At 39.6% G+C, this 25,651-nt stretch overlaps 2 protein-coding genes across 2 annotated transcripts; both read left to right on the top strand.

Annotated features, from left to right (window-relative positions):
• Positions 1–1,322: 1,322 nt before the first annotated feature.
• On the top strand, positions 1,323–13,407 carry srsf4 (serine and arginine rich splicing factor 4). Its single transcript, XM_007253056.3, has 6 exons — positions 1,323–1,574; positions 3,838–3,980; positions 6,152–6,261; positions 6,991–7,205; positions 8,580–8,663; positions 11,897–13,407. The coding sequence occupies exons 1-6, from the start codon at positions 1,468–1,470 to the stop codon at positions 12,429–12,431; spliced, it is 1,194 nt and encodes a 397-aa protein (XP_007253118.2). The 5' UTR covers positions 1,323–1,467; the 3' UTR covers positions 12,432–13,407.
• A 1,570-nt stretch (positions 13,408–14,977) lies between these two features.
• Positions 14,978–25,417, top strand: tmem200b (transmembrane protein 200B). Its single transcript, XM_007253055.4, has 2 exons — positions 14,978–15,438; positions 23,753–25,417. The coding sequence occupies exon 2, from the start codon at positions 23,794–23,796 to the stop codon at positions 25,027–25,029; it is 1,236 nt and encodes a 411-aa protein (XP_007253117.2). The 5' UTR covers positions 14,978–15,438; positions 23,753–23,793; the 3' UTR covers positions 25,030–25,417.
• Positions 25,418–25,651: the final 234 nt, after the last annotated feature.

The raw sequence follows: 25,651 nt of genomic DNA, 5'->3' as shown, positions 1-25,651 counted from the left end.
AGCGTCACAGTACACGCTGCATACAGGGGCGCGGGGGGCGGGGCTAAAGAGCGGCGTGCGTGTCAATCATTTTCCTCCGCAGCCAATCGCATCACAGATTTCTGTTGGCAGCCAATTTTGATTTAGCCAATAGCCGCCCAGAATTATTTATACTTTAATATATTTGCATTGTGCCAAAATCCATTTATTTTTTTAGTAGGCGTATATGCAGATGCGACTGAAACAGTGAGTCTATCGCGTTAAAAATGATGTTTGAGGAGGAGGGTAGTGCATTATAGGATGCTGTGCACTGCTTTTGTCCTTAAAGAGCCACAAAATGCTAAACCATATTTTTTCCATTAATAGTTTAAATGTTTTCCCGTTGAAGTAATAAAATTTATCTCTGCAGCTTCCTCTCAGGTTCAACTATGTTATAGGCGTGGGTGATGTGTTCGTGTACATTAAAACTCTTAAAACCGTCTGTTTTATTTGGGGGTAATAATAGGGAAGTCACAAAGAGAGAGGACCTTTGTATAAAGCTAAATCACTTCATGGCTTGGATGCTGTCGATTTGGGTCTTAAACTTAAAATAACGTTTTGTAACAATGTGGCACAAGCACTTGAAAGAGTAGCCCCGTGGGCGGGTGACGTAAGTAAAAGAACAATGAACATACGGCAAAAAAAAAAAAAAGATTCATGAACAATTTTAAATCTGTAATGGATATTTTGTAATTTGGTAAATTCTTTTTGAACTGTGTAATTGATGTAGAACATGTGATGAATTAATATTGTATTACATTGATTTTTTTTGTACAATTGTCTTGTATTGAATGAATGTATTAATGAATATTAATACTTAATAAAATATATTTTAAAAAGCAAACGTAAAAGGGACCCATACAAACATTAGTGCAAATATAGAGGTTTAATTTTTTTAAGGTTGGCAAAGAGAATTAATGCATACATTTGAGGGTGGCGTCAGCTAAAATCACAGGGTTTAGTGCCCTTAGATGGCCCTTTTAATTGTACCCCCCTCCCCCAAATGATTTTTACTCTTATACTTTAAGTAGTTTTAAAACAGTACTTTTAACTTTTACTTGAGTAAAAAGCTTGAGTTGATACTTCAACCCTTGGATCTATAATTCTACCTGAGTAAGCTGTGTGAATACTTTTGACACCTTTGATGATTTCTAATATTTACTAGAGTTAAATAATCCAGGAACAGAAAACAAAAATCCAGCCCGGGATTTTTTTTTAGGATGGATTTCCCTGGCATGGATTTTACTTCCTGGACCTGGATTTACCCACCGCTTCAAGTTACTGTGCGCTTATGTGGCAGTCCGGCGCATGCGCGTTGTGAGTCGGACAGGGTACCCCGTTTGGGCTGTGACGGCGACATCCGCTAATTCTCCTCCTTTTGGAATTAGCCAGCTAGCGCGCCGCTAACAGACGGAGCCGCCGCTCTCCATTCATTACATTAACCCAGAAATGTCGAGAATTTACATCGGGAAGCTGAGCTACCGCGTGAAAGAGAAAGATGTCGAGAGGTTTTTCAAGGGATACGGAAAGATTTTAGAAGTGGACCTTAAAAACGGGTAATGTGAATTTCTCGTTCGCTCTAAAAGGCAGCTAATGCTAACATTTACACCAGCTAGCTTAGCTAAACCCTAATTCTGACGAGCTAGTGCTACTGGCTAACGTTAGCATGTTGCGTTGCTATGTAGCGAGCTAGATAAAGATAGTCAGTTAGCCCCAAAACAATAATAGTCGTTGTCTTGTTTAGTGCGCTTTTCGGTGTCGTTTTACTGCGTTGAAAAATTGTAGCACTCATTGCTAAACTATATAAAACAGATATCGTAGCTAACTAGCGTTAGCTAGTGTAACGTGTTTTAACGCTAACGTTAGTTTAGCTAGTCCGTTCATCGACTCCATTGTTTTCTTTTAAGTTGGTTTAACGTTATTCCTTTAACGTAGCTTAGCCGGCAAGCTACCTATACGTTATGTGAATGCCGATTAGACTATAACTAGGTTAGCGAACCTAACTAGTAAATATACAGTGTGTGTTTAGCTTGTATATGACTAGCTATATACAGGTGCTGGTCAACGAATTAGAATAATTTGAAATAGTGCAATCATGAAATTCTTTGACTGCATTTTTTGGGCAGAAAGCAAATCAGGTGTTCACCGCACCTGTCCTACTCGTTAGACTAATCACAGAACTCGTTACCTGGAAAAAAATTTGCACAGCTGAGCTTTCCAAAAGGCCCATTTAGGCCATTTAACTGTGACACTGTTGTTTTATTGAATTAGAATAATGGAGAAACCGTTTCATTGAATTAGAATAATTTTTATTATAATTACAATCATCACTCTCTCAGTATTTTGTGGCTGCCCCCTTGGCTTGTATGACTGCCTGAAGTCTCTGCGGCATTGATTTGACCAGCTTGTCGCAAGTTTCAGCACTCACAGCTTCCCAGGCAGTGGCGATGTTCTGCTTCAGTTGGTCCAGCGTAGTAGGCTTTCTGTCGCGAATTTTCCGCTTGACGATGGCCCAAATGTTTTCAATGACATTGAGGTCAGGCGAGTTGGCCGGTCATGCCAAAACTTCAAACTGTTTTTTAGTGAACCAATCTTTGGTCGACTTTGCCGCATGAGCCGGTGCAAGATCCTGTTGAAATATGAAGTCTTCTTCGCCGAACTGTTCCTCAACAGTCGGAATCAGGAACGTTTCCAGAACATCTTGATATACGGCAGCATTGACAGTCTTCTTGAGGAAGCAGAGTTTCCCTACACCTCGAGCGGACATGCATCCCCAGACCATAACGCTCTGGGGAAACTTGACGGATCTTTTCTCGTTGTTGTAGGTTTCGCCACCACGACGCCAGACACGAGGACCTTGGTCACCGAAGGAGATGCAGAAGCGTGATTCGTCACTGAAGACCACTTTCTGCCAGTCTTCAGCAGTCCACTCGCCGTGTTCTTTGGCCCACTTCAGCCGTTTCTCCATTTGTTTCTTGTTCAGCATCGGTTTTACTGCTGGGACGCGAGATTTGAAGCCGAGTTCGCGCAGACGACGGTAAGTGGTTGATCTGGAGACGTCAGCGCCGGTCTGCTTGTTCCACAAGTCGGTGAGCTCGGAAGTGGACTTGAACCGGTTGCTGACTGCGATCTTTCTCAGCTGCTTGTTGTCGCGAGCAGAAGTTTTTCGGACGCCGGAACAGTTTGTGCGCTTGCTGCAGTTTTTCTTGAGAGCTTTGCAGACGGAAGACTGGCTGATGCCGAGCTGCTCAGCAATTTTAGTTTGGGTCAAGCCTTGTTGGCGAAGGGCTTGAATTTGAGCCACTATTCCGGTTGAAAGGTCGCGCTGCTTACCCATGATTGATTTTACAACTTAGAAATTCTACTCAACCCTGACTTTATACTGCACAGTGAACACTCTTCACAGAAAACAAAAATTCGAGCATTTATTCTAATTCAATGAAACGGTTTCTCCATTATTCTAATTCAATAAAACAACAGTGTCACAGTTAAATGGCCTAAATGGGCCTTTTGGAAAGCTCAGCTGAGCAAATTTTTTTCCAGGTAACGAGTTCTGTGATTAGTCTAACGAGTAGGACAGGTGCGGTGAACACCTGATTTGCTTTCTGCATAAAAAATGCATTCAAAGAATTTCATGATTGCACTATTTCAAATTATTCTAATTCGTTGACCAGCACCTGTAGGTTAGTTAGGTATTTTCAGGTGTAACCGGTGGAACAGTCAGTTATAACAAATAAAGGAAACCTCGCGCCTCAGCCAGAAGCTAGGCGCACAATAATGTTATTTTGGGTTTTTGTGTGTGTTTTTTTTTTTGTTAAGGTACGGATTTGTAGAATTTGATGATCCCCGTGATGCAGATGATGCCGTGTACGATCTGAACGGGAAAAACCTTTGTGGTGAGAGGGTGCTTGTGGAACACACCAAGGGGCCTCGACGGGATGGAGGCAACAACTCTGGAAGAAGTAAATTTATTTTTTGCAGTATCATCAAGCTTTTATGGACAAGGCACAAAATATACTGTTTCTATAAAGAGATTGCTTAGTTAATATAGCAGTATTTTCATGTGGACATGTCAGATAGAACTGATGAATTAATTATTAGTGGCTCAATTGCCACCTCCTGTTGCAAACTGAAATATAAACTTTAAAAGCAATTGAAACTGAGCCAGGCATGTTAGTCTTAAAACACAGTGCATTTGGAGAGTATTCAATAGGGTTGCGCAATATGGCCCGTAAATAATATCACCGTATTATTGATAAACATTGATTTAATAAAAAGTAACGTTAATTCCACAAATAAACCACTGCAACAAAAATATTAAACTTGTACTTAGTATAAATATAACAATTTAAAACAATGTATAAACATTTGTCAATTTCCTGAATATTAATGTACCAAGAGCCTTATTTTGTATAAAATAATAATGGTGTACCAAAAAAGTGTAATATATATATATATAAAAATTAAATTATAATGCAATACATGTGAAAAAAAAGGTAATATAATAACAAAAACCTACCAGAAATCTAAAGTGCTGCACATTTAGTGCATGTATATAAACAGCAAACAAACTAATTATTTATATTTAGTAGTATTTATTATATTTATAATTTAGTAAATACAAAAAAAATAAAAAAATACACTGTTTTTAAGAATATCATGGCAGTTCATGGCACAATAAGCTATGGCACATCCCTAGAATTCAGGGTACTGAATGTATACAGGGTTTATGAGTCAACATATCATATCAATATATTGTGATACTATAAACATATTAGAAACCTTTTCACCTGGCAACGAAGTTCAACACACCCATCTAGACATAAACCACTGTCTGACACCAGTCTTTACATGTAAACTAGTAATTAAAAAGAAATACTGTCTTTTTGGAAACCAATACAGTGTCGAAAAACAAAATAAACATGATACAGTGTCGATATTTCCATTAACTGTAATTTAGACCCATTTGCTTTAACATTTTATGTTGCAGAATGTGCTAAAAAGAAAATGCCTGCTAATATTGAGTTTATTTAATGCATAATTATTGAAGGTAAGCTTTATTTGAGCACAAATTTAAGCTTTCCTTTATTTTAGTGAAACATTTAAAAGGTTCTGATGACTTTCCAAATGCATTGTACGTTAATCTTACTATTGGATCTAAATGACACACACTCTAAATATATTGTTAACAAATAGACTAAGTAGGAATTAGAGCAGTGTGAGCCATCATGTTGCTCTAATTCCAAGAGTGGACTGGAAGGAGGAGCTAAGGAGCCTCATTGCATTGATTGGAGGATGCAACAGTAGGTTAGTTTAAATAAGGAACCCAATGGCTAAAGTTCATCTTATGCATTTTATAATGATTTATAGTATTTGTTGTGCTCTGAGTGCATTCTTACCTGTGTTAACCATAGAAAAGTAAATATATAACTATACAACTTTTGTAATGCATTGTATGTATAGATTCTTTTCTGTATTTATAATGAATGTTACAGTAAATCTAGAGATTTAACAAAGAAATTCAATGTTTTAATTGAAAGAGACTGCCTGCCCCTATTGCTGGCCATGGTGTCCCCCCCCTTCCCAAGCGTGTGCCTCTTTGACCATTCTGGGCCCGTGGGCAGACCAATAAAGGGGAACCAATGTGAATGAAGACTGCCTTTACCATTAGGCCGGGTGGTGAGGATGCCATGGGGTTAGGAAAAGATGTGGGTTAAGCACCTGTAGGTTCCTGAACTGTTTTGGTTTTTGCTTTTTTTTTCCTTTTTACATTTTATTTACTGAATATAATTTCAAAGACTTAGTCTTGGTGTAAATACTTGAGTCAGTGTCATCTTCCTCAGAGCCAGTTCAGGTATTTAAGGAAATAATAATCAAATTTGTCTGATTTATGTAGTTACTTTAAGACTTTTACAACGTGTTGAAAGTAAATATTTAAGTATTTATTTAAGTATTTTTTTATCTTTTTAATCAGTGCTAGAATGTTTTATGTCAGCACAGATGTTACTTAAACCTTTCTTTTTTTTAATCTGTACTATAATAGCAGTTGAATAGCACTGTGATTGTTTTACCTTACCTTTTTCACAATAATTTGCCCATCCTTACCTCTGTACATGTCCTTATCATATTAAAGGCAACTGGTATGGGCGTGGAGGAAGGGACAGATATGGTCCACCGACACGCACTGACTACAGATTGATTGTAGAAAATCTGTCCAGCCGCTGCAGCTGGCAGGACCTAAAGGTAAGAGTGTGAATTCATGGAATGTTCAGAAATCAGATGTGAAACAAACTTTAAAAGAATGAAAACAATTTTTATTGATATTTTACGTGAAGATTTCAGATAAATTTCTTTCTACAGTTGAATAGATAGATAGTTGAGTATTTGTGGATAATTACTGCGTGGTTAAGTTCTCAAACCCAAAAAAGGTATTCGGTACAGATAAGTAAAATCAGAAGGCTCTCAAATATTTTGGCTATTTAATTTTCTTTTTACATTTTTTTTTTTAAGTTTTAGGTTACAAAACACACTATGTAAGAAGAGTTTCAGTTTTAGAGAAATTTTGGTTCAACTCTCCTGATCGATTAAAACAAACCCTGATTGCTAAACAATTCTAAATCACATTTGTTTAAAAGTACACGAATAACTGATTTTGGATCATAAGATCTGGCTTAAAGTTGTTGTAGGTGTAGTTAAAGGTGTAGATGATGGATGGTCTCTTTGCTGGCTGTCCAATTTTTTTTAAAACACCAAACAAAATAATTAAACACAAGATAATTAAACACATATATTTTTATGTGTATTTTAAATATATGTATTGTATATTATAAATACTTGTGATAAGTGTTAATTTATTAATATAAAAAATATGTGGCTATAACACTGTTTCAAATGTAAAATATATTATTCATATAAAATATATTACTAACATATCATGCTCAAATGCATTCTTATTCTTTGTCTCTTCTTTAGGACTATATGCGGCAGGCTGGAGAGGTTACATATGCAGACACTAATAAGGGTCGCAGAAATGAGGGAGTGATTGAGTTCAGGCTATATTCGGACATGAAGAGGGCACTGGAGAAACTGGATGGCACTGAAGTGAATGGCAGAAAGATCCGCTTGATTGAGGACCGCCCTGGTGCCAGAAGCAGGCGCTCTTATTCACGCAGCCTCAGCCGTTCCAGGTAGAGCTCTTTTGGTATTTAGCTAAGGAACGTAATTAAAAATGTACCTGTTATTAGTAAGCTGCTTGCATAATACATATAAATAAAGTCAACACGATTCTTAAATACATAGAATCTATCTATTGCTAATCATAAAGCACATCAACTATTTGAGCAATTAAACTTTTCAGTCTGGACACCTCACTAAGTCGGTGTTTAATAACTCCATCTTTAACAGAAAACCCAGTGTAGAAGTTGTTTTTGTATCTAGCTACAAAACCAGTATATTAATACTGGGTAGGGCCTCCCTTTGTTCACAGAATATGCCTTAGGTCTTTCTGGCATGGATTTCATAAGGTGTAAGAAAAAGTCTTTGAGGTTCTGGTTTGGAGTTAGGATCTCGAATCCCAAAACTGTTCTATTCAATATGAATCCAGTACTCAGAAGGCCATTAAAGAAAAATGAACTGTAGCTGTGGCATTTAAGCAATGATTGTTTTATAAACAGGCTCAATGTGTGCAAAAAAAAAAAAGACACAAACGGAAGCTTTTGGAATGGCTCTAACATTCACCTGACCTAAACATTAAACAAGCTAAATCCCAAAGATAATTGGTGTAACATAGTTAGTGTTTGTGGGCTAAGATGTCTGCCAGAGGGGTTGTCTTAGGCACAGATGTTGCACGGTGTCAAGCTTTTATGCAGGACGCATTAATAATTTAGGTTTTATATACATCTGAAAAAAAATAAGAGGCCACTTCAGTTGCTGAATCAGTTTCTCTGATTTTGCTAATTATAGGTATGTTTGACCAAAATGAACATTGTTGTTTTATTCCAAAAACTGCAGACAACCTTTCTTCCAAATTCCAAATAAAAATATTGTCATTTAGAGCATTTATTTTCAGAAAATGAGAAATGGCTGAAATAAAAAGATGCAGAGCTTTCTGACATCAAATAATGCAAAAAAAATAAGTTCATATTCATAGAGTTTTAAGTGTTCAGAAAACAAAATTTGGTGGAATAACCCTGTTTTTAATCACAGTGTTCATGCATCTTGGCATGATCTCCTCCACCAGTCTTACACACTGCTTTTGGACAATTTATGCCACTCCTGGTGCAAAAATACAAGCAGTTCTGCTTGGTTTCATGGCTTGTGATTCTCTATCTTCCTCTTGATAATATTCCAGTGTTTTTTTTTTTGTTTTTTTTTTTTGGTAAAATAATTTAAATTCAACTAAAATGGTCTCTTTTTTTTCCCCCAGAGCTGTATATAGTAATATAGTAAGTAATGAAAGATAATGACAAGTAATTAAAGACTGTATACAATATATTGAAGCCATGTAATGCAGTGTGAATACAAAGCTTCATATTCTCTAAATATGAATGTATGTGTGTCAGGTCTCGCTCTAGGAATAGGAAGTCCGGCAAGAGCCGCAGCCGGAGCCGCAGCCGCAGTGCCAGCAGCCGTCGCTCCTACTCCAGGTACATGAAATTAATTTCTTAGTACGTGACAGAAATGTAAGATTGTTGTATATATGATATAAATGTAGAAAAGGTACCGCGTATGTGATGATTATTGTTAGATTTAATTAGCTTGAGACAAAAGCCCGTAGTGTAAGATTTGCAGTCATTACCCAGTCCCTGGAAATGCTGTTCAGCCAGAAGAAATATCATGTGGGTTTACTAATACTGACTGTAGCCCATCTGTTGCTGTACACATGTTCCTAGCCACCTTCTTCTTTATTTATATCTGAATTGAGTAGGGCTGTCCCTAACGATTATTTTTTAAACGATTATTCTAACGATTATTTTTTTCGATTAGTCGACTAATCTATTCATTGAGAAACATATTTAAATAATTATTTTACGTTTTAAAGCAAACGATAAATTACTATATTTATATATAATAACAACAACAACAACAACACAAGCCTACTAAACCAAACCCCACACTTATAATCACTTACATGTACAGCACGTTGTTTAGATCTATAACGCTAAAAATGGATAAGCTCCCATACACCACAACCGTGTGTTGCACTGTTTTCTGTGACCGCTAGATTTTGTGACCACTGGCAAGTAGTTCTCAGCAGACCGGTGCACTGGCCGATTCGAAACGTGTTCGTTTCTAATGTTTACCCCGACTGGCCAAAACGGTTCAGTTTAGGGCTGAGGGTAAGGTGTAGGTATAGAAAGCTTCCGTTTTGCCAATGAACGCTCATAACCGTGAGCACTGGTCACAAAATTCCGACGGTGACAGAAAACGGTGTGACACCGCAGCGCCGACGGCGCTAGCTAAAATAACTTAAGGCAGCTAGCTTAGCTAAACACCTGAACTTATGAATAATGCTACTGTTTCTGGAAACTGCGAAATGCCATGCACAAATATAAACCAAAAATGTATAATTTCTGCCTGTGGCAGGTTTAAAACCTTTGGTAGACAGTCTTTTTAAGGACACCCGCGGAGACCCTGATGTAAACGGTAACTTACTGTGTGACTCTGTTGACATAGTGCTCCTGGATGTTTGCGCTTCAAGTGCTCCTTTTGCACGTATGGCAGAGGACCACATTGTTGCCCTTTTGCGTGAAATGCTCCCAAACTTTAGATGCCCGCTGGCGTTTTTTTGTAGCTGGAGATTGCTCTCCGGAGTCCAAGCTCTCTAGAGCTTAGATTCTCTGCCCGAACCCGACATGACCCGAGGCCCGCCCGTAAATCCGACCCGGGCTCCAGAAAATAGTCCGAGATGTAGGCGTCTGTTTTTTAATTATATTTTTATTTTAAAAAAAATAACGAAAACTGAAAGTGAAACTAAACTAATTTATTTATAAGCGCTGTTTTCACTACCGCAGTTCTACAGCGGGGGTGTTGTGCCGATTCTGTCCGCGAAGCGGGAGTCAGATTCAGCAGAGAGTCGGATTCGGCACAAACGCGGCAGCACCTCGCGGTCCGCGGTGTCAGTTGTAAGCGCTCGCGCTAGCCGCAAAATACGGCAGAAAACACTGAGGGAGCTGCAGAATTATGAATGGGACTAGAATATGAGCACGAGGAGATCAAAGAGAACCTTTACCTGTGAGTAGAACAAGCAAATCTCTCTCTCTCTCTCTCTCTCTCTCTCTCGCACGTGAACTCCTCCGCGTTTGACTTGCAGAACTGTGTTTAGCTGTTCTTAAAAATCATTTTAATTAAATAATAGTTCTATGCTTCTATGTTACCGTGTTAATTAACATAATTCTGATCATATTTCGCTCATTAAAACAGCCCGAAAACAGCCAGTTGGAATTTTTGGGCCCGATCTAACCTCTAATGCTCTCCACAGGCGCCGCCATGTTTACGACGCGCCGACGCACGTTATGCAAATCGATGTATTTTTGTAATCGATGACGTCGATTATGTCGATGCGTCGCCCCAGCCCTAGAATTGAGACCACCAGAAGACCATCTATGTAACCTTATTTTGCTTGGACACTTAAGTTCAATACCTGTTGCATGTGGGTGTTGTTTTATTGCAGTTACATGTTTTTTGTTGTTGTCTTTCTTCTTTGATAACACTGCTATGTTAATGATGGCACCCTCTTGCAGTGGTCAGACACAGATAAAGAGACAGAGAATGATTTAAAGCAGTCTGCAATAATTAGCTTTTCTTGCTTTCGGGCTCCCCCTCCAGCCTGGAAGGTAAATTCACGCTTTGAGCCACCTGGAAAGGACAGGCTATAAACATGATGCGCTGACAAGCTAAGAGATGCTGAACTGTCTAAAAAAAAAGCATAAGATTTATATGGTTGATTTATATGATTTGGATTTTACACAAATATATTTTAGGCTACACAGCCATACACCTTCATCAGAAACACTATTCTCTCTCTCTTAGTCAGTGGCGCATCACGCACTCAGAAAATAACAATTTTACATTTTTAAAAACGAAATAGCTGTAGCATGTAAAACGCAGTTATATAAAAAGAAAAGGTCATATTAAGCCACCACTGAGGGTTATCAGTGTTTAAAAACTCCTATATTTTTTTCTGTACAATTTTTTGGCACACACACTTGCATGACTTATGGCACTCCAGGGACTAGGTTAAAGCAGCAGGCTTTTGGCCAGAAGGTTGCTAACTCAATCCCCAGGAATGACATGCATGGCTGAGGTGCCTTTGAGCAATGCACCTAACTTGAAATTGCTCTGGGTGTGTGTTCTTACTGTTCTAATCATTATTCAGTTGTACTGCTGTGCAAAGCGTGCATAATTATTCTTAATCTTTAGAGCTTCAACCACCAAGCTGATGTGACTGCTGTGCTTAGAACGGTCCATTACTTCCATAATATCCGGTTGTCAGTGATCTTATGGAGATCCTAGCCAAAAATGGAACTGGGGATAACTGGAAGATTTGTGCAGCAACAATGTTTGGGCTACAGTCATTGTTTAGGCCACAGTTTCATATTGTTTGTAGGGACAAAGTAGGTTTATCGAATAGTTTTTCCTCAACCCTGGTCCTAGTGGCAACTTTTCCTGCATATATTAGTGTTTTCCCTGCTCCCAGTCCACCTGAGCCAACTATTCAATTTATTAATAAGTCAGTTTAGAATTGCAGGGATGTATTAAAGCAGGGAATCCACTAAAATGTGTATGGCAGTGTGCCAAATTGGTGTATAATGTCCTGCATCTGAAAAATGTCATCTTGTGACCATTTTATCTTTCTGCTCAACTCTCTTGGCCTCAGACCTGCAGCATCTCGGTCCAGGAGCAGATCTGTAAGTAAGAAAAATGAGAAAAGGAAAAAGAGGGAAGAGGAGGAACGCCACAGTGAAGATCAGCCTAACCGAGATTCTCAAGGAGGCGAAGACGATGCCAGGAGTCCCAGCAGGAGCCGCAGCTCCAAGAGCAAAAAGGGAAAACAGGAGAGCAAACGGACCCGCAAAGAGTCCTGCTCTCGATCCAGGTCCCGTTCTGTGTCACGCTCTAAAACCGAAAACAAAAGGGATGGCTCTAAAACTCGTGAACCCACAAAGAGCGGTGATGAGGGAACAGCAGATAGGAACTTGCGTTCCAGATCGCGTTCTTACTCCAGATCCCGTTCTCCCTCTACTCCCAAAGCCCGGGCCAAATCTAAATCCAGCTCAAAGTCCCAATCACACACTCCAGCTAAAGGCTCTGCTTCAGCTCGGTCATGCTCCCGATCTCGCTCTAGATCCCGCTCACGCTCTAGATCCCATTCCCGCTCACGCTCTAGATCCCGATCACGCTCTCGGTCATAAGCCGGAGTTCTACACTTCCCCACCCATTCTGTCTGTAACTTTGTGTTTTTTTGATAACTACAGTTGTAGATACACTCACTGAGCATGTAACTGGGAACAGTATTCTAACACTACATAGGGAATCCCTTTGCTCTCAGCTTTTGCATTTTGACATGGTGAATTACCTTGCTGGAAGTTGCCATTAAAAGGTGGCTGAAATGGGGCCATGAGTGAGTGTACTTAGACTGTGACTTTCTTTTGTATGAAATACACATGCAGGCCCAAAGTGTGCAAAGAGAACTTTTTAAACCTCTTAGACACAAGGCAAAATTGCATCAATGGTTCCACGCCGCTGGTGCCAAATTCCGATCCCACGTACAAACTAGTTATTTTTGCTGATTTTTTCAATTATTCAGTTATTCAATTTGGCTTTTTATCAGTTCTGTTAACTTGTACCTGTCTAGCTATTTTTCTGTTAAATCCCCTTGTTAAACAGTTGTTTCCAGAGATCTTTGTGTATGGAACATTTTCAAATATTCAAACCAGCAACAGTCATGCCATCCGCGTGCACTGTTGCCACACAACTGACTGAGAAGGTAATTGCATAAACAAGTAAATGTACAGGTGTTTCCAATAAAGTGCTTGGTGAGTGTAGGTAAGACCCATTGTGCCATGTGTTTGCCTTATACGTTATTCCATTCTTTTTTGAATAACTATTGGTATTATTGTCTTTATACTTTTTTTCTTTTTGAGTAGTGCCCGCTTTTAAAAAGTCTCTGTAGAATCTAGTAATCTTTTTATTAGAAGGAGTCAAAACATAAGGTAAGAGTGTGAGCCTGATGTGTCCTAAACATTGTATTACACACAATAGGAACATGTGTTTTGCAAGGATGTAGTGGAGTTAGTATTATTTTTGTGTACACACTGTTCTCCTATTCTTCTGTTCTCCTATTATCTGTTTCATTTAAGACATGAAATAAAAAAGCATGTCTGATTACTGGGTGTGTGTCTGGCATTTTGTGTCTGTATGTGTGTGTCAATAGTTTTGTTCTAGAGTGCTGTGCTTCTGCACAGGGTCTTCCACAAAGTCGTGGTCCTGCACGTTTAACTCTGTGCTGCAGTTGAAGTGGTATTCCATAAGATGTCGCCAAATCAAATAAGAAGCAGAATTGGCTTAATCCAGTCTTTAATGGGAATAGTTGAGAAGTCAAAACAGATTGCTGTTGATTTAGTATTCTGTATTCAGGTTTACAGCAGTACTCTATCAATCATTGGGGCAAGTTTTTTGGAAGGGGAATTAAGCTTGGCTGTAGACTTTTTTTTTTTTTTTTTTTTTCAATTAAAAAGCTATTCAAAATAATGTTTAATCCAATATTAGGCTTAAACCCTGTCTGTGGTTAAATCATAATTGAGATTCAATATTACTAGATCCAGAATGTTATGAGACTAATAATGCACTCCATATATCCAGGACTGAAGTGAAAAAAAATTATACTGGACATATATAATTTGTCTCTAGTAGATATATAATGGAAAATGAGAACAGTGTGAATTTTTCTTTCACTAAAAACAGCAAAAAAAAAAAAAGTACTACCCTAATGTAATAATCAGAGGTGGTGATATGGCGATGAATTTCCCAAGTGATGGAATTGGGCTTCAATAGGTTTCAGTTGGTCTATGCTGGACTTTGATGGTTAGGTGGTTAAAAAAAAACTGGTCATCCAGGTAAAACATACCTTGTATTAGTCAAAAAGCTGTTTAAGCCCTATCCAGACGGGATTTGTTTATACTCTACTCAGTAATAAAACTTGCAACCGGGCTGCAATTAAAAAAACAGAAGGACCAGTGAGTTTTTTTGGCTTTTTTGATCACATGACATGGTGTTCAGTAGCTCCTCCATTTCCACTCGCTGTTGCGTTTATGTGGATCTCTCGCGCTCATAGTATAATTGCGTTGTGTGGCAGTGGACAAACAGCTATGTCAGTGAAAAACAGTAGGTAATTTTGCCTGTAATTTTCTCAGAGGAGGTCTGAGAAAAACACATACATGATCTTTCCAGACAGGAATAAATTCACAGAGGGTTCCCTCATAAAAGAGAAAATTATCCCGGGACCATCTGAGAAACTAATCCCGGACAGCTTGCGTTCAGCATAGTATTTGATGGCATTTGTTTGTGTTCATACTGAAATTGCCGATTATCTAGCTTGGTTGGATTGATTATGTTGATGAACCCGCTTAACCTTTAAACTCGAACCAAAATAAAACTCTATGTTCGTCAAAATCATCAGCTTGACCTGCCCTGGATTTTTTTTCCTTTCCATTTTACATTCTCAGGTATACCACCGCCCAAAAAATTACATCTTTCATGGAATTATTGTATGTACGTCTCAAACAGATATATATGCATGTAAATCACTGAGTATATTGGATATCATATGGATACAGTCGATAGATTTTATCTGAGCAGATATGCGCGTGCCTGCTAGCTCCCCGTGCTCTACAGGCTGCTGAGATACAGGCTGCTGACTGCTGGCCAGCGCGAGACAGTCTGCAGTGCATTTCATGCAGTTTCAGCGTTGCCCACGTACTTACATGGTCTGAGTATGAGGGAAAAGTCGCGGTGGGGAGAGGGAGGCGCTGTGCTGCTGGTGTTTTAGAGTCAAAGGAAGAGCAAGAGTTCTTTTTTTCCCCGACTACGACCACCGTGCTGGAACAACAAGGATTTTTCTCTCTCTCACTCGTTTTTCGCATTCTTTACGAAGTTTTCAACTCCCTCTGGCTTGACCGGCGTCAAGCAGCATGCTAGGCGCGGCTCTTGGACGTCTCCGCGCTCGCGCTTCTCCTCACCACACGTTTTCTGGATTTATCCGTGGCGTTTTTGCGAAACTTCTAAATGCTGGAAGAAGAAGGGGGGCTCTTCCCGCCGCGTGTGGCTTTTCTCGTCCGAGGAGCGAGTGGGATAGCAGCTACAGTGAGCGAATGTGGAAACAATGAGAAGGCAGAGGAGATAACCTACAGTGTGGCCAAGGCAAGTATAACGTTAGCGTTCCCTGTAACTTATAGTTGAAGCTGTAGCTTACCAAACAAAAGAAATGAGCAGCAGGCTGCGTTTATTGTGGTGTTGTTGGGCGAATGTTTCTTTTTATTTCATTAGGACGCACCTGGAATACCATTAGCATATTTATGGGAGGCTACTTTGTGAGAATTTGACCTTAAATAAGGTCAATACCTTTAACTACTGAGAAATAGAAGCATATTTCTTAAGCATATTTTTATTTCAGTTTTTTATACCCTCACCTTTCTCAGTCTTATAGTCTACGTTATACGTATATAGCGTGACCTAACCTGTTTATATATGTGCGCACACACACATATATATGTGTGTGTGTGTGTGTGTGTTTCTGTGTGTGTGTGTGTGTGTGTGTGTGCATATATGCTGAGCAGTTGGCAACTTTCTGCTGCCCCTGATAAACACCCACCACCCCAAATTATTGATCTCAGCCGGCTATAATCCCGCTTCATTATGTGTTTATTTCTATATGTGTATGTGTGTGCTGTGTATTAACAGTGACATTAGGTAGGGCAGTTAGCATTAGTGTAATAATACCACTGTAAGACATTATTAGATTTAGATTGGGGAATGCGCAACATGGTGAACGCATTAGCTCGAGACTCTCAGCCGCATCACTCAAAAACAAGAACACACAGCCCACACTACTGAACTGAAGCGGCTCTGATCTGATCCGCGTGTGCTCGTCTACATAATGATGCATTTCCTGCACAAAAATGCAGATTTTCACACTCGAGCCAGATGCAGTCCAGGTGATCACTTTTTGTTAAAGCGTCATGGATCCGATGTGAGATACAACGCGAATTCCTAATGTCACTCAATATAATGAAGAAGAAAAGATGAAACACGCTCCACGTGACATTCCACATTTTAGTCATTCTGTTTGCGTGTTCGCGCAGAAGAATATCGCTGTCTTAAGCACACGCGAGACAGGATCCTCTGCGTGGGTCAGGACTGAGATATCACTACATAGACTAGCTATAATTTGTACTAAACAACAGATCAGTGGCCATGCATTGCGTTGCATGCATGAAGAATTTTCCCAGTGTCCCAGTGTCTGCTCTGTAGGTATGAATTTGTTTGTTGTTGTGTAAAATGTTTTTCATTCATAATTCAAGACTTCCTTTTTTATCTAAAATAAATGGAAAATGTGTTCACATTAGGACTTTATTAATCATGAGAAAGCGATACATGAAATTATATACTGCACAATCCTTAATATAATTCTATAATTTACAAGAAAAATCCCAGAGGTCAGAGATCTGACTACATGCTGCAAGCTCATTTCCCATTCTCTGCATCCTAAACTTTAAGGGTCAGTTTTACTAACAGTTTTACAAAAGTCTAGTCTTGGACCACACAGCATTTTGAATGGAGATGTCCTATTGGAAGGAAAATACAGCCTATAGCACTAGGCTTAATCCTGGTCCTGTAAACAAATAACAATAAAAAAACATGTATAAGGATATACGTTTAGGGAAATGTAGGAAATAGAAAATGACCTTGTAGCATAGTAAGACCTTCTGGGATTGGGAGAATACTTTGCATGACCCTATGTCGTTTAATTCATCCTTCTGACATAAAAAAAAAATGAAAAGAAGTCTTGAATGAACCATTAAATAAACATTTTACACAATTATCTCTCATAGCTATGAATCAGGATTTAGAACATCTCATATAATGCATGGAGTTTACTTAGATCAGCTGTTTAAGCATAAAATGGAAAAAAAAAGCATCAATTCATGATTATGTCTAAGAAAGATGCACTAAACAACACTGACTGCTGCAAATCCTTTCTAATTTACAAGAAAATCCCAAAGGTCATAGGTCTTACTACATACTGCAAGGTCATTTCCCATTTCCTACATTAACTCTGAATAGATTAAAAGTGAGATATTATATAGTCTATAGTTTTACTTTAAAAAGTAAGTTAAACTAATGCATTCTAAGCATGGAATAATAATTTCTAAAAACTGACTGCAAGCTATGAGAGTTTATTTTATCGTAAAATGTTTATTTCATGGTTCATTCAAGACTTTTTTTTTACTAAACAAAATGAAAAATGCATCAATTCATGATTATATGTCAGAAAATTTAATTAAACTAAATAGGCTGCGGCTAACGGTTTAATATTCTCTTTGAATTAAATAAAATCCCAGAGGTCAGAGGTCTTAGTATGCTGCAAGGTCATTTCCCATTTCCTACATCCTAAATTTATATCCTTTTCTAAACAGGAATTAAGCCTAGTCTTGGACTACAGTCTATAAGACTAAGCATAGTATTAACATATTATATAGTCTATAATTTCACTTAAACAACTGAGCTATAGAAACTCATGCATAATTAAGGTTTTGTAAAACCTGACTCTATGAGGGCTATGAGAGATATTTGTCTGTTTTTTTTTTTATTGAATCGTTCATTCAAGATTTTGTTTTTATTATACAGAACATGAAACATGCATCAAACTATGTGTGCTGCTGCAAAGTGTTTAATACCCTCTATTATTTATAAAAACAATCCCAAATGTCAGAGGTCTTACAATGCTGCAAGGTCACTTCCCATTTTCCAGATCGTGAACTTTAATTTAAACTATGTTTCAGTCTTGATTCGAATCCCAGTGTTTAATAACACTGTGCAGATTGTTTGTGCTGGCCTTTTTATATCATAACTAAAATATGACTTAGGGGAAATGCAAAGTATGTCTACAGAGTTTAAACAAACTCAGTTGCCAAGAGACTCTGACAGGTCTACTTTAATTTCAGGTACTTTATCTGTACTGTTGTTATTGTGCCCTGGCTTGGGTCAAAATACTGACTCAGTGGAAGTGTCATAACAGTTCAGCCATAACAGTTCCGTTGTTTTTGACCAGGACTGTAGTTACAGACCCTGAAAGGTATTTAGTATTTACTTCAATGGGCCATGTTTGTCTTTTAGGGTAAAAAAATCACTTGAAATAGCGATACATCAGTTTCTTTCGAATAAGCGTAGATATAATACACAGATTTCTTAGAAATGGAATTTTATTACCTCAAGAAATGAAATGGTGTGTATAGACAGTGACATGCAAACATTTGGCCACCACACAGTCTAGATTTATTTTACAGTAAACAGTTAATTCCTTGGAAGATGAACTGATCTCCAGAGGGAATGCATTATAATCAAGATTATTGCATTATGTGTGTAGTACAGGAACACCATGAGATTTGAGCTCTCGGAGCTCTTTTATCAAGGTCTCAGACCATAATTACCTTGTCAGGTCAAGGGCTTGTTCACAGTCATTATTGGAAAAGGCCAAATGATGCAAATTACAAAGCTTTGTAAAATTTGCTGACTGATCAAATAGTGTCCTAACAATTAGCAGCTGTATTCTATACACAGCTGCCTGTCACTTTGAAAGTTATTATTTGATGTTGGTTAACTGGAATGGTGGACATCAAGTTCGGGTCTGGAAGACTATGAAAACATGCAGAGAAAGGCCACTAAAACGCATTTGTTTGCAAAAAACTAAAGCAATATTTAGCAGTAAGTTATTATTTATGGCTGCACTGGTACAACACATTTCTAGCTTATTGTTCAACACCTATGGGAATATGCTTTATAATGCCAGAGTCATCAGAAGGAATCCTGATGCAAGGAAAACTGATGCAATCTGGAAAGTCCAGTAGATAAATTATAACCTTTTTGCCTCAATGAGCAAAAAAATAAAATAAAATCCTTTGGTTGTGAACAGCAGATGTAATAAATGCATTCTACTTCAGGTTGCACTCATTGCTGAAACAGATGTGCAAAAGTCCATGCACAGCTTGTCTAGTCTCTGTATAGATATGGTAATCGCAGCAGAATAGGACTCTCTGGAGCAGATAAACATGAACCCGTTGGCATGGTGCCTACTGTCATGCGTGGGCTAGAGGGGTCTAAAGCTTTTCAGCATTGATGAGCCGTGGTGCAGTGGAACTGTTTATTCTGTAATGTTGCATAGTTCTCCATACAGTACTTTTTATATGAGCTGGGGAGTTCTGGATCAGGTTGGATGATGAACATCCAAAATACGGACCTCAACAATGCTCCAGTCACTGAAAAAGGTCTGCACATTTAAAATTGACATTGCAAATGTTCTTTTTTTGACGATATATCTCGCGATATTAAACAATGCAGGGCCCATGATGTTACCAGCCCCACCCCCACATGCGGGCTGTCTCGCGTCTGGACCAATCAAGAGCTGAGTCAGCGCCGAGCACTTAAAACCCGAGGAAAACAGCAAAACAACAGTAATTAGGCCTTTTAATCTGGCTTATTTAAATGGATTTTTAAAAGGTAAATAAGAGCATTTTTGTGGGATTAAAAGCGTGAATTCAGCTGTGACTGGAACTGTGCTGGACTGAGGTGCACAGCTCTTACAGTCCTTAACCTTAATATGCACTCATCCCCCCCCAAAAAACAAGCACACTAGACGCATTACCTGACTTTAAAAGGGGGAATATCATTGAACTGAGAAAAGCAGGGTGGTCCTCTTGACAAGTTGCCAACCATCAGGCTATCCGTCAGGCAGCCAGTCAGCCAGGGTCACCTTCGTTTGCAGTGGTTTCATTAACGAGAAACCTGTAGTGCTACAGCCTGGAACCACATCGTCTGTAGTGATTAATCCAGGTTCTGTATGCGGCCCTTGGATGGCCGGGTTGATGTATGGAGGTCTCCTGGTCAGCGCTTCCATCTTGCCTTTGCTGTTAAGCGACACACTTCCTCAACTGCTGGTGGGATTGCCTGAGCAGCCATCGCACACCCCAGTCAGTCACCCATAGTAATGAAACAAGAGGCACTAACAGCCACATGTGCTTTTACTTATTGCAGGGCTTCCAACTGTCATTTTTTTAGCAGGATAATGCTCACACACATATTGCAAAGATTTCTCAGGGATGTTTCCGACAGATTGAAACACTTCATTGGCCTGTCTGGTCACCTGATTTATCACCAATTGAGCCTTTTTGGAATTAGTGTAGAATCCAGCTTTGGCAACCTACGAGTGTGCAAGATCCACACATTCATCTGATTTCCACAACTGCTTGGTGCTACTAACTAATTTTTGTGTTAATAAGTGTGCGATCAAACAACTGTGGATAAAGAAATCTGTGGTAAAAACATGGGAAAAGAAGTGGATGCAACACAGCCAAATGATTTCACAAAATAAAATAGCTTTTCCCAAAGATATATGGGTAAAAATCTCCAAAACAGAACTGCCAAGAACATATATCATCATTACACCAAAAAGCAGGCACATTTCAGAGTACACTGTTTCTGTTGATTATAGTGTTCCATTTTGACATTATATATTAACAGTTACCTCAAGCTGTGAACTCTCAGACTTTGCAGTCCATTAATCTAATCAGGCTCAGTCTGCCTTATCTTAAATGTCTGAGGACAGATGCACTCAGGGCAGGGGACTCATAAACTAAGATATAGTGCTGCTAGAAAGTTTGTAAACCTTAAAAATGTTTTGTATTTGCGTATAAATTTAACCTGATATGTGATCATACTTTCACAAAGGATTTTTTAGGTCCTTCCACAGCATTGTACTAAGTTAAGACTCTTTTGTGGTTAAGCTTTAGTTCACTGACAGACTTGCTGTTACAATTGAGATATCATAGGTTCATCAATAATAGCAACACTTAGTTAACCTGCCCAGTTTTTGATTTTTCATGAATCAAGCATCTTTGTGCCAAGTGGAAATCTAGATTCAGCAACCCATGAGTGTGCAAGACCTAGAAATGTGCAAATGTGTTGCAGGATGTTACACTGCCAGGCCGAAAAAGAGTCGCCACGCAAAAAAAGGTCACACTCTAATATTTTGTTGGACTGTCCTTAGCTTTGATTGCAGCATGCTTTCATTGTGGCATCATACTTGTTTCAATAAGCTTCTGCAATGTCACAAGATTTATTTTAATCCAGTGATGCATTAATTTTTCATCAAGATCTTGCAGCATTAATGATGGTAGAGTCTGACAGCTGCACAAAGCCTTCTTCAGCACATCCCAAAGATTCTCAATGAGGTTAAGGTCTGGACTCTGTGGGGAACAATCCATGTGTGAAATTGATGATCTCATGCTCCCTGAACCACTCCTTCACAATTCCAGCCTATGAATACTGGTTTCTCATCCTGGAATATTCCTGTGTCATGCGGGAAGAAAAAATCCATTGATGGAATAACCTGGTCTATATTCAGTATATTCAGGTAGTCAACTGACGTCATTCTTTCAGCACATACTGTTGCTGAACCTAGACCTGACCAACTGCAGCATCAATTTACTCAGTAAAACCCAGGTGGCATCTTTTTTTGGCCAGGTAGTGTATATGGACCCTTTATGGCTTTATGCCCAACTGTAGCTCATCTTGTATCCGGGAAAGAAGCAGCCCAACAGGGTACTAAAGCCTGGACTTGGATTATTCCAAAATGTTAAATTTTGTCAAAAGGCTTTTAAAGTTACAACAGTGCTTTTGTGCTTTGGATCATTTTTTTTTTTTGCTGCATGACCCATTTAAATTTAAGCTTTGGTTCACAGATAGATTTGCTGGTACAGTCCATACAATTCATTGGTCCATCAATAATGCCAAGCCATACCGGATCAGAGGGAGCAAATTAAACCAGACCATGATACTGCCACCCCATGCTTTACAACCGGAATGTGGTTCTGATGCTGGAATGCTGTGTTTAGATTTTTTTGCCAAACATAACGTTGTTCATTTAAACCACACGGTTCTATCTTGGATGAATCTTTCCACAGGACTTTCTTCCAGGACGGTTCTGGCACATCTGTGTGGTCTTAAGCAAACTTCAATTTGACAGCAGTGTTTTCTTTGCAGAGTAGCTTCCCTTGTTATCCTACCATGCGCAGAATCCTTTCTCAGTGTCTTCCTGATGCTGGACTAATTAACATTGACAATATAGTGCTTTTAGGTGCTTGTTAGGCACTAAGTTTCTCCAATGTAAAATTTGTTTGTGTGGGAAGTAAAAAAAAAATCATATTCACAGTCCAGTCTGAATATTATGATCACCTAATTGTCTCAGCAATCATTTTTCATTTGTTTTAGCTTTACTGAGCGCACAGGAGCACTTAGTAATTCTATAATTACAGACTGTAGTAGCCTATTTCTGTTTCTCTGCATACTTTTTAATCCTTCATTCACTCTGTTCTTCAATGGTCATTACCGTATAAGACCACCACAGAGCAGGTCATATTTGTGTGGGTTGTCATTTTTTAGCCCTCCAGTGACACTGACATGGTTGAGGTGTGTTTCTGTGGGTTGTTCTGTTACTTGTGGGTCAGACAAACCAGTTAGTGTCTGTTTACATATAAAGTCATTCCCTTCAATAAAAAAGCCAGTTGACCTGCTGGTTATGCTGTGAATGGAGGAAGTATGATAATCGAAAGCACCGACTTTTTCACTCAAAGGGCAGTGAAATGAGTGATTTAAAGGAGAAATCTGTCAAATGTTCCTTTGTTCCTTTGTTCCTCCCCGGCATTCCGAAATACATTGCTTTTAGCCAAAGCTCCCAACAGGCTTATAAAGCAAGTGATAGGGGCATAGTGTGTCTAATGCAAGGAAATCACCATATTTACACCATTCACAAGCTTGACGTAGCTCCACACTTCATTGGTAGAATTCCGAGGGCACTCATATTTAAAATGAAGCACTGGTCTTGTAGCACTAAGTACCTGAAATCTAACCGTTCGTATTTATGTTGCATGCCCACAAGTCAGATACATATGCCATCTAGGACCACATCTGAAAGTGACTAAAAAAATCAGATTTCAGCCACTTTAACCCTTAAAGATTTGTAATTTGTTTAGGTTCTTTTTAAAATGTTTTAATTAAATGTATTAGATGAAGATTTTAGGTCAAATGTATGCAGTAAATCTAAGCATTTCAAGAGTTTTACAAACTATCTAATAGCACAGTACAGTTTAAATGTACATATAAACTTGGTTTATACATGTTTCGAACAAGTGATTTTATCTTGACTTTCATGTTTAAACTGATTGTTGCTCAGACTGTTGTTTAGAATTTTCTTAATTAACTTAATAAAAATAGTCATTTAAACTTTTGCAAGTTGTATAATTGTACAATCTGACTGCATGTTTAAATACACTGCATTAAATGGATGTGTCTGAATACAAGCCAGCATGGATCTATGGAACATGGAGGACGAACTGTACATGAATGCAAAATTTTTGGAAACTTTGTTTTAATATAGCCCTTTTTACCCTCTCCCCTGCAGACTCCCATTAAAGTGTGGCCTTAAGAGGAAGGGCTGGAAGCATGAGAACTCCTAAGAGTCAAGACCGAGCTCCAGCCACGCATTCTTCTCAGCGCTTGCCACACTTTGGTCTACGTTCGCAAAAGAAGAAGGAAGGAGTGATCCAGGGAAAGCTGCGCATCCGCTCCATGCCAGGGGCCTTCCTTGTGCTGGGTGTGGTGGTAGTGATTGTTGGCACAGCACTGGCAGTGGCAGGGTACTGGCCATACCGAGTACAGCGTTCGGCGCTGGGCGCTGTGAGCAACGGCCTCTCCAGTACCTCTCAGGCGTCCGGATGGGGCCTGGGAGCCAAAGGGCTGTTCTCCACAGCCAGCCTGATCCACAGTGAAAGGATGAAACTGCTGGGTCCTGTCATTATGGGAGTGGGTCTCTTCATTCTAATTTGTGCTAATACGGTGCTGTGTGAGAATCGGGACAGGGAGACTCAGATGCTGCTTGCTCAGATGCAGAGTGTGATCTGCTCTGTGTCCGCTGCCGTGCCCTCAGCGGACCTCACACAGGTAAACTCACTGGCCAGGCACTACCAGTGGGTTAGCAGCTTGCCTGCAGCCCACCTGAACATCATGTGCCTTCAGGAATTGGCCTCCTCTGAACCTCTGCTGCAGGTGAAAACCACAGAGGTCGAAGAAGGGGGCTTGCAGCAAAGAGCAGTTCTGCGCACTGAGGTCCTTCATCACCAGGAGTCTTCCTCCACCCCCTCTATTCACTCTTCCAAATCTTGCAACTCCAGCAAAGTGGACCTCGACACAGTCCCCGATGCAGAACAGGGAGCCGGCTTTGGCCAAAATGCACTACCAGAGGTTCACTGCAAGCTCAGCAACTGCCTGACTGCTAGCTCTCTGTTGACTCTGGAGGGGGAGGACTGGGAGTTACGCGTTCTTCCCCCGAGGCGTTCGCTCAGCATGAGCTGCAGGACTAAACCACGCACACTGCCCAGGGCTCTACGGCACCACGAGATAAGGGCTGAGGATTCTACAGAGTACCCCACACTGCTCCAGCGGCAGTCCAGTTCCGAGGTTTGTGTGAACATGACAGCGATCAGCACAGAGAACCTTGACCTTGACTTTGCACTTGCGGAGGAGCAGAGGCACCGCAGCTGGCCTCGACTCGACCTTGGATATGCAAGGAAGTATTTAAAACTCGAAAACAAAGAGGACTCAGTGGACAGGTTGCTGGATCAGCTCGAGCAGCAGTGCTCACAGTTGGACAGGAGCTTTGGCTCAGGGCCCTTTCAGTGAGTACAGGTCTAATGATGTTCACATGTCTCAAAGGTTAAAGGCTCGGAAAATGCCAAGGACAGTCATATGAGCCTTTAAGCAGATGACATGCTAAAGTGGCGTAATCAAGCGTGAACATTGTTTTCTGCTCGTTGGTTTGTTGGGTTTGTGTTTATAAATGTTTATGGTGTTCTTTTCCTGTGCCATAAGGAGTACTAGTTGCACAGACACTGTCATTTATCATGTTGGCATAAAGTATTTTGTGTCGTCTGGCCCAATCCTATTCTCATTTGTACCCTATTCCTCTTGTTTCTGAGTGTCAACTTTCCCCTGTAAACTCTGTAATCCACATCCCTAAGTAATGGGACAGCCCTTTAACAATCAGATATGATGTGTAAATTATTAAATACCGTATTTTTCGGACTATAAGGCGCACTTAAAAACTTTTAATTTTCACAAAAATTGACAGTGCGTCTTATAATACGGTGCGCCTTTTGTATGGATTTTACTTGTCAGGTTGTAAGGAGCAGTAAACACACACTCCGTGCAGCGTTATAGAGAGTTTCAGTGCTATACAGAGTCCAGAGCCGTGCAGCTCCGAGGCTGAGCAGCAATAGCATTAGCTAGATGCTAACCGCTAAGC

The sequence above is a fragment of the Astyanax mexicanus genome, chromosome 3, assembly GCF_023375975.1.
Source record: "Astyanax mexicanus isolate ESR-SI-001 chromosome 3, AstMex3_surface, whole genome shotgun sequence".
In the NCBI taxonomy this organism is placed as follows: Eukaryota; Metazoa; Chordata; class Actinopteri; order Characiformes; family Acestrorhamphidae; genus Astyanax; species Astyanax mexicanus.
Note: the sequence above shows the minus strand (reverse complement) of the source record. Positions and strands in the feature narration are given on the sequence as shown.

Excerpts from the sequence above, each read along its gene's own strand:
- srsf4 (XM_007253056.3), top strand. The coding sequence starts at position 1,468 with ATGTCGAGAATTTACATCGGGAAGCTGAGCTACCGCGTGAAAGAGAAA. Across the intron at positions 1,575-3,837 it reads GAAGTGGACCTTAAAAACGG|GTACGGATTTGTAGAATTTG; the intron begins GTAATGTGAATT and ends TTTTTTGTTAAG. Across the intron at positions 6,262-6,990 it reads GCAGCTGGCAGGACCTAAAG|GACTATATGCGGCAGGCTGG; the intron begins GTAAGAGTGTGA and ends TCTCTTCTTTAG.
- tmem200b (XM_007253055.4), top strand. The coding sequence starts at position 23,794 with ATGAGAACTCCTAAGAGTCAAGACCGAGCTCCAGCCACGCATTCTTCT.